Here is a 13,842-nt window from a genome sequence, read left to right as displayed (position 1 = left end):
CGTGTCTGGAGTTCTTTGCCAAGAGCGAGAGGCTGAAATCCCCAGCCGCCTCACCTGCAGCTCAGCTCCATCCTACTTGAAACCTCCCCTGTTCCCACTGCATTTTCTCCTGGCGTTCACCTGCGAGTGTGCTGACTTCTTTAGCTAAGGAGCGTGGACCTGCCTCACCTGCACGTAGCATGCACCTGCGCCTCACCTCCCATTTCACCTGCACACTCACAGGCAGCTCACAGCCCCTTCACCTGAGTTCTCACCTCTTCGCTTACCGGCGTCCTCACCTGTTAATCTTACCAATTTTTTTTCTTTTATTATTATTACTATTTTAAGTTCCAGGGTACATGTGCAGGATGTGCAGTTTTGTTACATAGGTCAAGTGTGCCATGATGGTTTCCTGCACCTATCAACCCATCACCTAGGTTTTTTGTTTGTTTGTATGTTTGTGTGTTTGTGTGTTTTGAGGCAGAGTCTTGCTCTGTCGCCCAGGCTGGAGTGCAGTGGCACAATCTCGGCCCACTGTAACCTCCATCTCCCGGGTTCAAGTGATTCTGCTGCCTTAGCCTCCTGAGTCGCTGGGATTACAGGCGCCCACCACCTTGCCTGGCTAATTTTTGTATTTTTGGTAGAGACAGGGTTTCACCACGTTGGCCAGAACTCCTGTTGGTCTTGAACTCCTGATCTCAAGTGATCCGCCCACCTCGGCCTCCCAAACTGCTGGGATTACAGGTGTGAGCCATCACACCGAGCCCCCATTACCTAGTTATTAAGTCCAGGATGTATTAGGTCTTTTCCCTAATTGTTCTCCCCGCTCCCAGTGTTACCAATATTTTCATCTGAATCTTTACCGGCTCGCTCCTCTGCACCCTCAGCTGAATCTATACATGGGTTTTTGTTGTTGTTGTTTTGTTTTTGTGGGTTTTTTTTTTTTTTTTTTGGAGATGGAATTTCACTCTTGTCGCCCAGGCTGGAGTGCAATGGCGCAATTTCAGCTCACTGTGACCCCGCCTCCTGGGTTCAAGCGATTCTCCTGCCTCAGCCTCCCGAGTAGCTGTGGTTACAGGCACATGCCACCATGCCTGGCTAATTTTTGTATTTTTATTACAGACGGGGGTTTCATCATGTCAGCCAGACCGGTCTCGAACTCCTGACCTCAAGTGATCTGCCCACCTCGGCCTCCCGAAGTGCTGGGATTACAGGCGTGAGCCACCATGCCCCGCCAGGGTTTTTTGTTTTTGTTTTTGTTTTTTAGCATCCTCGCCTGGCCCCAACACCTACATCTCTATCTTAAGCTTACCTGTATCTTTACCTTAATAGCATTCTTACCTATATTCTCACCTTTTTCCAGCTACATCCTCTCCGGTGAGTGTATTTTCTCTGCATCTTCATCTGGGTCCTCACCTGCATCTTTACCTGCATGCTTTTCTAGATATTTTCTTGTGTTCTTGCCTGCATTCTCACCTGCAGATTTACCTGTCTTCTTACTGTAACTGCCCAATGGGTTCACCTTGCCCGCTAGGTGACAGAACCGATTTATCAGACAGGGGGGTTGCAGTGGAGAAAGAGTAATTCATGCAGAACCAGCTGTGCAGGAGACCGGAGTTTTATTTTTACTCAAATCAGTCTCCTCGAGCATTTGGGAATCAGCGGTTTTAAAGATAGTTTGGTGGGCCAGATGCAGTGGCTCATGCCTGTAATCCCAACACTTTGGGAGGCCTAGGCAGGTGGATCACCTGAGGCCAGCAGTTCGAGACCAGCCTGGCCAACATGATGAAACCCTGTCTCTACTAAAAATACAAAAATTAGCCAGGCGTGGTGATGCACACCTGTAGTCCCAGCTACTTGAGAGGCTGAGGCAGGAGAATCGCTTGAACCTGGGAGGCGGAGGTTGCAGTGAACCGAGATCGCGCCACTGCACTCCAGCCTGGGTGACAGAGTGAGACTTCATCTCAAAATAATAATAATAATAATAATAATAATAATAATAATAATAATAATATAGTTTGGGTGGTAGGGGTTTGGGAAGTGAGGAGTGTTGATTGGTGAGGTTGAAGTTGGAATCACAGGGGGTCGAGGTGAGGTTTTCTGTCTTCCGTTCCTGGGTGGGATCACAGAACTGGAGGGGTCAGATTACTGGTCTGGGTGGTGTCAGCTGATCCATTGAGTTCAGGGTCTGCAAAATATCTGGAGCACTGATCTTAGGTTTTACAATAGTGATGTTGTCCCCAGGAGCAATTTGGGGAGGTTCAGACTCTTGGAGCCAGAGGCTGCAGGACCTCTAAACTGTAATTTCTAATCTTGTGGCTAATTTGTTAGTCCTGCAAAGGCACACTGCTCCCCAGGCAAAAAGGGAGTCTTTTCGGGAAAGGGCTGTTACCAGTTTGTTTCAGAGCCAAACCATGAACTGAATTCCTTCCCAAAGTTAGTTCGGCCTATGCCCAGGAATGAACAAGGACAGCTTGAAGCTTAGAAGCAAGATGGAGTCGGTTAGGTCTGATTTCTTTCACCGTCATAATTTCCTCAGTTATGATTTTGCAAAAGCAGTTTCATTACCTGCACCTCCCCCGGCATCTGTCCTTGTAGATTCGCCCGCACCATCAACCTGCAGGCCTGCTCTGCCCTCTCACCTGCATCCTCATCTGTCCTCATTTGCATCCCTTCTGCCCTCCTGCAGCCTCACCTCACTCTCCCAGACCCCGTTTCTAGATGGGCCTGAGCCAGGAGTCCATGCTTTGGGGTGAGCTGTGTCTGGTGACTGCACCCGAGAGGGGGCAGTAGGGGCTGGCAGGCAGGGTAGTGTTTCCGGCTGGAGCCCCAGGGAGGGGAAGACATGAGTCAGCAGTTAGGGAGGGAGTGTGGGGGCTTTGTGGTCACAGCATCACCAGCACCGCGTGGGGAGCAGCAGCCTTGGGTGTGGAGAGCGGGGGCACTGTTGCTAAAGGGGACTGGGGCCCCGAGCACCTCCTCTCACTGCACCGCTGGTCCTTTGGGGACTGGGAGGGTGTCTGTATGGAGGGTGGGATGCAGCCTCCCAGCTCTGCACCAAGTCATCACGAAACACCCACTGAGGCTGAAAGTCACACCTCCACAGCCTCTTTTCCTAAGACGCCCCACAACTCTAGGGGTATGGGCAAAATAGATGCACAGCTTACCCTACTCCTTCCAGCTCCTAAATGACAAAGCCTCCTGTCAAACGCCTTGCAACTCACTGGCTATCCTGGCTGACATCTGCCAAGACCACCACTCTACTTCACGTCCTTCTTCTCATTTCTTTTTTCTTTTCTTATTCATTCCTCCTTTCTTTTCTTTTCTTTTCTTTTTTTTTTTTTTTTTTTGAGAGGAGTCTTGCTCTGTTCCCCAGGCTACAGTGCAGTGACATGATCTCGGCTCACTGCAACCTCCGCCTCCCAGCTTCAAGCAATTCTCCTGCCTCAGCCTCCCAAGTAGCTGAGATTACAGGTGCACACCACCATGCCCGGTTAATTTTTGTATTTTTAGTAGAGATGGGGTTTCACCATGTTGGCCAGGCTGGTCTCGAACTCCTGACCTCAGGTGATCCACCCACCTCGGCCTCCCAAAGTGCTGGGATTACGGGCATGAGCCATTGCACCTGGCCTTCACTCGCCCTTTCTTCTGTTTGAGATTCATTTCATTCATTTCTTCAACATATGGGGGTGTTTGGTGCTTTTGTTCGTGTTTGCTTTTATTTTGAGCTAAAACCTATCATTTGAGGCTGTGAACAGTGCAGATAGGATCTTATGAAACATATTCTAAAAGGGGGAGCAGGATAGGACCCATGAAGACAGCATGGGACCAGGGGTGGTGGCTCACGCCTGTAAGCCCAGCACTTTGGGAGGCCGAGGTGGGCAGATCATTTGAGGTCAGGAGTTCGAGACCAGCCTGGCCAACATGGAGAAACCTCATCTCTACTAAAAATACAAAATTACCAGGCATGGTGACACATGCCTGTAATCCCAGCTACTCGGGAGGGTGAGGCAGGAGAATCGCTTGAACCTGGGAGGCTGAGGTTGCAGTGAGCCAAGATCGCACCATTGCACTCTAGGTTGGGCAACAACAGCAAAACTCTGTCTCAAAAAATAATAAAGAAAGAAAGGTATTTTATATTTCTTTACTTTTTTGTCTTTTTTCTTTTTTTCCTTTTTGTTGAGAACAGGGTCTCACCATATTGCCCAGGCAGGTCTCAAATTCGTGGGCTCAAGCAATCCTCCCGCCTCTGCCTCCCTAAGTGCTGGGATTACAGGTGTGAGCCACAGCACCTGGCTAGAAAGGTAATTTTCAGAAACATCAACAACCACAGTTGACTTTCAGGACAGGAGATGAGCCTAGGTAATGTGAGTGGGCCGCACCTGATCAGTTGAAGGTCTGAGGAGTAAACACCGAAGTTTTCTGAAGAAGGAATTCTGCCTCAAGGTTGCAACTTAGAAATTCTGCCTGAGTTTCCAGGCTTTAGGCTTTAAGACTGTAGTGTCACCTCTTACCTGAGCCTCCAGCCTAACTGGCTTGTCCTGTGGACTTCAGACTTGCCAACTCCCATGATTGTGTGAGCTAATTTCTTAAAATAAATGTGTTACACACTCTCTCTGACTCTATACTTCTCTCTCTCTCTTTCTCCATCTGTCTTTGTATCTCTGTGTCCCTGTCTCTCTAGCTTTCTGTGTCTGTCTCTTCTCTGACTCTGTATTTCTGTGTCTCTAGAGATCTTTTTTTTTTTTTTTTTTTTTTTTTGAGACAGTCTCATGCCATTGCCCAGCCTGGAGTGCAGTGGCACAATCTCAGTTCATTGCAACTTCTGCCTCCCAGGTTCAAGTGATTCTTGTGCCTCAGCCTCCCAAGTAGCTGGGATTACAGGAGTGTGCCACCACACCCAGCTAATTTTTTATGTATTTTTTGTATTTTTGATAGAGACAGGTTTCCCCATATTGGCCAGGCTGGTCTCAAACTCCCGACCTCAGGTGATCCACATGCCTCAGCCTCCCGAAGTGCTGGGATTACAGGCGTGAGCCACCGCACCCAGCCTATAGCTCCTATCTCTATCTCTCTGTCTATCTTCTATTGGTTCTGTCTCTCAGGAGACACCTGACCAATTCAGGGAGGGCTCCTGTGAGGAGAAGTTTCTTGAGTCAAGATGCAGATGAGCAGAGGGAGCCGGCTTTGGAGATCTAGGGAAGATGGTTCCCAGCAGCAGGAAGAGGAAGTGCAAAGACCCAGGATGTCTGCCTGGGGCAGAGTGAGCAAAAGCACGAGGGTCCAACCACAGAGGCCCCAGTGAAGGTCACTTGGTGTCTTAGCCTAAACTCAGGGGCGAGCTGACAGCAAACTGTATCTATAAAGGGCCAGATAAGTGTTTTTGGCTTTCAGGGCCAAGAGGTAAAATCAAGGATATTACAAAGATACTTATGAAACGAGACAGAAGCCAGGTGCAGCGGCTCATGCCTGTAATTCTAGCACTTTGGGAGGCTGAGGTGGGCAGATCACCTGAGGTCAGGAGTTCGAGACCAGCCTCGCCAACATATAAACAACATATATGTTACAACATATATAATGGCCAACATATAATACAAAAATTAGCTATGCATGGTGGTGGGCGCCTGTAATCCCAGCTACTCAGGAGGCTGAGGCAGGAAAATTGCTTGAATCCGGGAGGCAGAGATTGCAGTGAGCCAAAATGGCACCACTGCACTCCAGCCTGGGTGACAGAGTGAGACTCTGCCTCAAAAAAAAAAAGAAATTAAAAGGCCGGGTGCGGTGGCTCATGCCTGTAATCCTAGCACTTTGGGAGGCCAAGGCAGGCAGATCACGAGGTCAGGAGATTGAGACCATCCTGGCTAACACAGTGAAACCCCATCTCTACTAAAAATACAAAAAATTAGCCGGGTGCGGTGGCGGGCACCTGTAGTCCCAGCTACTCAGGAGGCTGAGGCAGGAGAATGGCGTGAACCTGGGAGGTGGAGCTTGCAGTGAGCCGAGATCGCACCACTGCACTCCAGCCTGGGTGACAGAGCGAGACTCCGTCTCAAAAAAAAAAAAAAAATCCACGCATGAATGCATGCACACTCATACATGGACCTCCCCACACACATTAACATACCCGTGCAAGTGCACGCACACACACACAAGCACCATTGCACAGGAACACACACATGCACACACCTGCACACAGCACATATATGCACACCCACTTGCACTTGCGATGCATGTTCACACATACACACACGCACATGCATGCATGTACATGGACCACATGCACATGCACACAGATGCACCACACACGCATGCACCTGCCCACATATGCATGCACATTTACACGCCAACACATGTATGATACACAGGCATGCACCTGCACACATGTGTACACGATACACACTTCCATGCACACAACTGAATACACACATCCACATGCACACACTGCACACATATATGCATGCAGACTCAGGCACACACACAGAGCACACACCCACTCCTTTATTCCACTCTCGTACTTTTCACTGCACTTGTCACATCAAAACACAACAGAAGGCTGAACATGGTGGCTCACGTTTGTAATCCCAGCACTTTGGGAGGCTGAGGTGGGTGGATCGCTTCAGGTCAGGACTTCGAGACCAGCCTGACCAACATGGTGAAACCCCATCTCTACTAAAAATACAAAAAGCAGCCAGGCGTGGTGGTGGGCGCCTGTAATCTCAGCTACTCAGGAGGCTGAGGCAGGAGAATCACTTGAACCTGGGAGGTGGAGGTTGTAGTAAGCTGAGATCACGCCACTGCACTCCAGCCTGGGCAATAGAGTGCGACTCCATCTCAAAAACAACAAAAAATAAACAAACAAACAAAAAAACCCACAACATATTTTTTTTTGTTTATGAGGCTTCTTGTCTCTCTGGCTCCGCCAAAAGAGGATCACCATCGGAGCAGAGACCCTTCTCGCTGTTGTTCACTGCTGCATCCCCCACACCTAGAGCAGAGCCTGGCATGGACAGAAAGTCCTCGGTAAATATTTGGTGGCCCCAAGCGAATGAAGCATCGAAGAAGGGAAAGCTGGGGGCTCCCCACTGCACTTGCCACCTGAGTCACATTTTCAGAAGCCTCTGGAAAGTGTGAGAGTCTGCATGAGTGAGAGTGAGACAGGGCCAAGGCCGGGGGCGGTGGGGACCGGAAGAAGAGGAGGGTGAGTGGGGGAAGGGGTGGGGCTGAACCCCAGCTCTAAAGGCGGCCCACGGGTGCCTGTCCGCAGCGTGCACAGCCCAGGGGGTGTTGAGCAATTTCGGTTTCCTCTGAGGTTGAAGGACCCAGGCGTGTCGGCCCTGCTCCAGACACCTTGGGCATGGAGGAGAGTGTCGTACGGCCCTCAGTGTTTGTGGTGGATGGACAGACCGACATCCCATTCACAAGGCTGGGACGAAGCCGCCAGAGACAGTCGTGCAGTGTGGCCCGGGTGGGTCTGGGTCTCTTGCTGTTGCTGATGGGGGCCGGGCTGGCCGTCCAAGGCTGGTTCCTCCTGCAGCTGCACTGGCGTCTAGGAGAGATGGTCACCCGTCTGCCCGTGAGTGGGACCGGGGGGCTGACAGTAGGTGGAGGCGAGGGGGGCTCTCCTGTGTCACTGTGGGTCACTGTGTGTGTGTGTGTGTGTGTGCAGGACAGGGCACAGGCTGAGAGCAGCTGGCTTGACTGGTTGCTGCTCCCAGCCTTGGGCAAGTGAATTCACCTCTCTGAACCTCAGTGTCTTCATCTACAAAATAAGGGCAGTCTCTTCACAGGGATGAAGTATGCTATGGCGTGTGTAGTACCAGATGGTGCCAGCTCCACCCATCGGAACCGACACCCCAGCACTGCCATGCACACCCCTGTGCACACACACATGCATTTTCTCTGTACTTTTTTATTTTTGAGACGGAGTTTCACTCTTGTTGCCCAGGCTGGAGTGCAATGGCTTGATCTCTGCTCACCACAACCTCCGCCTCCCGGGTTCAAGTGATTCTCCTGCCTCAGCCTCCCGAGTAGCTGGGATTACAGGCATGCACCACCAAGCCTGGCCAATTTTGTATTTTTAGTAGAGATGGGGTTTCTCCATGTTTGTCAGGCTGGTCTTGAACTCCCAACCTCAGGAGATCCGTCCACCTCAGCCTCCCAAAGTGCTGGGATTACAGGTGTGAGCCACCGTGCCTGGCCTTCTCTGTACTCTTATTACTGTTACTGCAATTGTCATTAATTCTCTGACCATTTCCATCTGTGGAAATCTCTCGGGCTGCTTCTAGCTGGCTGTGGATGTGTCCGCCTGTCTGTGTGCCTCACCTGGGGGTCTATGTGTGCCCAACACCATACCTGTGTGGGCTTGACCCCTTTTGTGTCCTGGGTCTGGATCCAGTGGCCACACATTCGTGTCCACGTACCAATGTGGACGTATGTGCGTGTACCCACATGTCCACACACCCGCCTAGCTGCAGCCAGTGTGTTCGCATTGTCTTTGTGGGTCTCTGTGTCTGTAGATGCACATGGATCCATAAACCACAAACCACATGTCCACGCATCTGAGGCCACATGTGTCTTCTCAGCATCATGATGATGTTGAGGTCTGTGCCCTGTGGCAGGTGCTATATCCCAAGGGTGGTGTCCATGTGTCCAGCCATCTCGCTGTCTGCATTTTTTTTTTTTTGAGACAAGGTTTCTCTCCCATCGCCCAGGCTGTAGTGTAGTGGTGCAGTCTTGGCTCACTACAACCCCACCTCCCAGGTTCAAGTGATTCTCCTGTCTCAACCTCCTGAGCAGTAGCTGGGATTACAGGCATCCGCCACCGTGCCTGGCTAATTTGTGTATTTTTAGTAGAGATGGGGTTTCACCATGTTGGCCAGACTTGTCTCGAACTCCTGACCTCAAGTGATCCACCTGCCTCAGCCTCCCAAAGTGCTGGGATTACAGGTGTGAGCTACCACACCTGGCTTTGTCCATGTATTTTTAAATATTACTTATTTATTTAATTAATTACATGTTTATTTATCTTAGAGACTGGGTCTCACTCTGCTGCCCAGGCTAGAGTGGAGTGGCATGATCATAGCTCACTGCAGCGTTGAACTCCTGGGCTCAAGCAAGCCTCCTGCCCCACCACATACAGGCACACACCACTATGCCTGGCTAATCTTTAACATTTTTTGTAGAGATGAGGTCTTGCTGTGTTGCCCAGGCTGGTCTTAAACTCCTGGCCTCAAGCCATCCTCCCACTTTGGCCTCCCAAAGTGCTGGGATTACAGGTGTAAGCCTCCGTGCTGGGCAATGTTACTTATTTATTAAACCCTTTTATTTATTTATTTATTTATTTATTTATTTATTTATTTATTTATTTTTGAGAGAGAATCTCACTCTGTCACGCAGGCTAGAGTGCAGTGGCACAATCTGGGCCCACTGCAACCTCCCAGGTTCAAGCGATTCTCCTGCCTCAGCCTCCAGAGCAGCTGGGATTACAGGCACCCACCACCACGTCCAGCTAATTTTTGTAGTTTTAGTAGATACAGGGTTTTACTGTGTTGGCCAGGCTGGTCTCGAACTCCTGACCTCAGGTAATCTGCCCACCTAGGCCTCCCGAAGTGCTGGGATTAGAGGCATGAGCCAATGCACCCAAGCTATTAAACCTTTCTCTAGTGCATACTATGTGCCAAACACTGTAATAATGCCTTACATATATTAATTCATCAAAGGCCAAGCAGACACGATTCGTAACTCCATTTACATAGAGGGAAACTGAGGCACCAAGTGGTTGTGAGGCTGCTGGACGGGAGGTGTGTGTCTGCAAGTGAGAGTATGTGGCCCTGTGTACGTGTCTGAGGGTGGTGTCGGTGGCTATGGTCCTCGTGTCTCATAGCCGTGTGTGAGCAACGCGAGGGTGTGGCCCCCGCTGCAGATTCTTACTGCTGGCCCCTTCTGCATTTTCAGGACGGACATGCAGGCTCCTGGGAGCAGCTGATACAAGGTGAGTCAGAGTCCTGGTCCCAGGGAAGGAGGTGAGATGATTCCCACGCTGCCCCCCCCGCCTCGGTCAATTGCCCAATATGATTTGCACAACTGGCCAAATCCTCACAGGTGCCCCTCCCCCAGGCCTGAGAAGCAGAAGTTTGGGTCACTCCGGAAGGGGTGGGGTTGATTCCAGGAGGTATACACAGTGACCCTTTAGGAGGCTGGCTTTTTACCTCCACCGTCTTCGTCTCTAACCTCTGACCCTCTTTCCCCAGAGCGAAGGTCTCACCAGGTCAACCCAGCAGCGCATCTCACAGGTGAGGGGGACCCTGGATCCTGGCAAGGGGCAGGGGTCAGGGCATCTCGGGAAGACCAGATAAACACCATACATACCAGTGTATTCATTCATTCATTCCTTATTTACTCACAGAGTTGCTCAGAACATAGGCTGCAAGTGCTATGTATTTCCAGTTTTATTTATTTTATTATTTTTTATTTCTATTTATTCATTTATTTATTTATGAGACAGTCTCGCTCTGTTGCCCAGGCTGGAGTGCAGTGGTGTGATCTCGGCTCACTGCAATCTCTGCCTCCTGGGTTCAAGCGATTCTTCTGCCTCAGCCTCCCGAGTACCTGGGATTACAGGCATGCACCACCACGCCCGGTTAATTTTTTTGTATTTTTAGTAGAGACAGGGTTTCGCCATGTTGGCCAGGCTGGTCTCAAACTCCTGATCTCAGGTGATCCTCCCACCTCAGCCTCCCAAAGTGCTGGGATTACAGGCGTGAGCCACCACGCCTGGCCTAGTTTTATTAATTTAATGAACTCTCATATAGTGCTTATGCTGTGTTATGTGCTGTGACACGCTTTCTACATATTAATTCATTACATTCCAAGCAGGTGCTATTAATACGTCCATTTTACAGAGAGGGAAACTGAGGCACACAGCGAGTACGAGGTGCCGCCTTGGTTTCTTGGTTTTGCAAACTTGCATGTTTGGATACTTTTTTTTTTTTTTTTTTTTGAGACAGGGTCTTACTCTGTCAACCAGGCTGGAGTGGCCCTATCATGGCTCACTGCACCCTCAACTTGCCAGGTGGAGGGATCCTCCCACCTCAGCTTCCCCAGCACCTGGGACTACAGGTGCGTGCCATCATGCCCAGCTAATTTTTTGTTTTTTGTAGAGACAGGGTCTCCCTATATTACTTCATCTGGAACTCCTGGCCTCAAACTCCTGGGCTCAGGGGATCTTCTTGCCTCAGCCTCCCAAAGTGCTGGGATTATAGGGGTGAGACGCCACACCCAGCAAAGTTTTGACACTTTTGGCAAGTCACTTAACGTTTCCATGCCTCAGTTTCCCCACCTGCAAAAGGGGGATGCAAAGCGTTGAGATGTAGACTAAGCAAGTTAATTTGCTTCCCTGTGCCTCAGTTTCCCGCATCTGCAAAGCAGGGATAAAGCTAATTAATACATAAAACAGGCTAGGCAGGGTGGCTCATGCCTGTAATCCCAGCACTTGGGAGCCTGAAGGATCAGTTGAGTCCAGGAATTCGAGACCAGCCTGGGCCACATTGCGAGACCCCCACCTCTACAAACACACACACACACACACACGCACATGCACACGCATACACATGCACACACACACACAAACAGCCTAGTGGTGACTGGCCTGGAGTCACACAGCAGGAGTAAGACATGTGAGGCCAGGCGTGGTGGCTCACACCTGTAATCCCAGCACTCTGGGAGGCCGAGGCAGGCAGATCACCTGAAGTCAGGAGTTCAAGACCAGCCTCAGCAACATGGCAAAACCCCGTCTCTACTAAAACTACAAAAAGTAACTGGGTGTGGTGGTGGGCACCTGTAGTCCCAGCTACTCAGGAGGCTGAAGCAGGAGAACCGCTTGAACCTGGGAGGCGGAGCTTGCAGTGAGCTGAGATCACGCCACTGCACTCCAGCCTGGGCAACAGAGCGAGACTCTGTGTCAAACAAACAAACAAACCAACAACAGAGAAAGACATGTGCTGACCGGCAGCCCCCTTTCTCTCTCTCCCCAACAGGGGCCAACTCCAGCTTGACAGGCAGAGGGGGGCCACTGCTATGGGAGACCCAGCTGGGCCTGGCCTTCCTGAGGGGCCTCAGCTACCACGATGGGGCCCTTGTGGCCACCAAGGCTGGCTACTACTACATCTACTCCAAGGTGCAGCTGGGCGGTGTGGGCTGCCCGCTGGGCCCGGCCAGCACCATCACCCACGGCCTCTACAAGCGCACGCCGCGCTACCCCGAGGAGCTGGAGCTGTTGGTCAGCCAACAGTCACCGTGCAGACAGGCCACCGGCATCTCCCGCGTCTGGTGGGACAGCAGCTTCCTGGGTGGTGTGGTGCACCTGGAGGCTGGGGAGGAGGTGGTCGTCCGTGTGCTGGATGAGCGCCTGGTTCGACTGCGTGACGGCACCCGGTCTTACTTTGGGGCTTTCATGGTGTGAAGGAAGGAGCGTGGTGCATTGGACATGGGTCTGATACGTGGAGAACTCAGAGGGTGCCTCAGGGGAAAGAAAACTCATGAAGCAGAGGTGGGGTGCGGTGGCTCACGCCTGTAATCCCAGCACTTTGGGAGGCTGAGGCAAGTGGATCACCTGAGGTCAGGAGTTCGAGACCAGCCTGGCCAACATGGCAAAACCCCATCTCTACTAAAGATACAAAAATTAGCCGGACGTGGTGGTGCCTGCCTGTAATCCCAGCTACTCGGGAGGCTGAGGCAGGAGAATTTTGCTTGAACCCGGGAGGCGGAGGTTGCAGTGAGCCAAGATCACACCACTGCACTCCAACCTGGGAAATGGAGTGAGACTTTGCCTCAAAAAAAAAAAAAAAAAAAAAGAAAGGAAGAAAGAAGAAAACTCAGGAAACAAATCTTGGAGGACATGCCAGGGAACCCAAAACTCAAAGGCGAAGAGCTCAGTGGGCACCACCAGGGACCAAGAACTCAGCCATCTCGAGGGGCTGAAGCCCCGCAGGCACCTTCAGAAGACCCACGTAGACTGCAGACCCTGCCACAGACAATACTAAGGACAAAAACCCAGAGACTTGGGGTCTGTGGGCCCCCAAACATTGGGTAAAGTTGATTTGCCTGATATTCAGGAAGAAGGGGTGAGGGGTGGGTATTTATGCTTTTGATTCAGAAGAAAGTGGGACTTGGGATTCCAGGGACTTGGCTGGGGGTGGGAAACTTCCTCCACTTCCCTACTCTCATCATGAGTACGGACAGGGTGGGCGGGAGACTGATCATCAGGACTCCTCATGAAAAGCCCAGCCCCACCCCACCTACAGTCAGAGTCACATACTCAGATCCCACCCACAGACTGGTGGCCACACCTCAGCCTGGTCACAGTTAACACTCAGATACATGAGCACAGCAGTGTGCTCATAACTGTTTAACAACTAGTTGTCCTGGGAGGGGGACAGCTTTGTAATGTTTGCCAGTTTCCATGGGGTAAATGCTACCATCATGGCTGATTTCATCACTGCCAAGCATAGACATCCCTAACAGGACACCACGGATCTGTCCCCGGCATCCAGCCCAGGGCCTGGCACAAAGCAGGCTCTAGGGAAATGCTTGCTGATCGAAAGGAAGGAAGAAAGAATGACTATACAGTCACACCTATGGCATCCCACAAAATCTGTCACATGGCTGCATAATCTCAGCCACTCTTTCACAACTGTAGACTCATACACGCAAAGTGCCAGATTCATGCACAACCACACAATCACGTGGAAGTCATAGACGGCATCACAGACAGTCGCAGCACTGTGTGTATGTTATAACACAACCACACAAAACTCAGACAGCATCCCAGCTACACAGCCACCCCCAGAGGTGTCACCATCACAC

General features: G+C 51.0%; 1 protein-coding gene across 2 annotated transcripts; it reads left to right on the top strand.

Annotated features, from left to right (window-relative positions):
• Positions 1 to 7,333: 7,333 nt before the first annotated feature.
• Positions 7,334 to 12,439, top strand: TNFSF14 (TNF superfamily member 14). Of its 2 annotated transcripts, none has more exons than XM_032169438.2 (4): positions 7,334 to 7,444; positions 9,934 to 9,970; positions 10,230 to 10,271; positions 12,015 to 12,439. In XM_032169438.2, the coding sequence occupies exons 1-4, from the start codon at positions 7,334 to 7,336 to the stop codon at positions 12,437 to 12,439; spliced, it is 615 nt and encodes a 204-aa protein (XP_032025329.1). The 2 variants fall into 2 exon arrangements, with proteins under 2 accessions (XP_032025329.1, XP_032025328.1); XM_032169437.2 differs by having other exon boundaries at positions 7,334 to 7,552.
• The last annotated feature ends 1,403 nt before the right edge of the window (positions 12,440 to 13,842 follow it).

The sequence above is a fragment of the Hylobates moloch genome, unplaced genomic scaffold, assembly GCF_009828535.3.
Source record: "Hylobates moloch isolate HMO894 unplaced genomic scaffold, HMol_V3 SCAFFOLD_12, whole genome shotgun sequence".
In the NCBI taxonomy this organism is placed as follows: domain Eukaryota; kingdom Metazoa; phylum Chordata; class Mammalia; order Primates; family Hylobatidae; genus Hylobates; species Hylobates moloch.
Note: the sequence above shows the minus strand (reverse complement) of the source record. Positions and strands in the feature narration are given on the sequence as shown.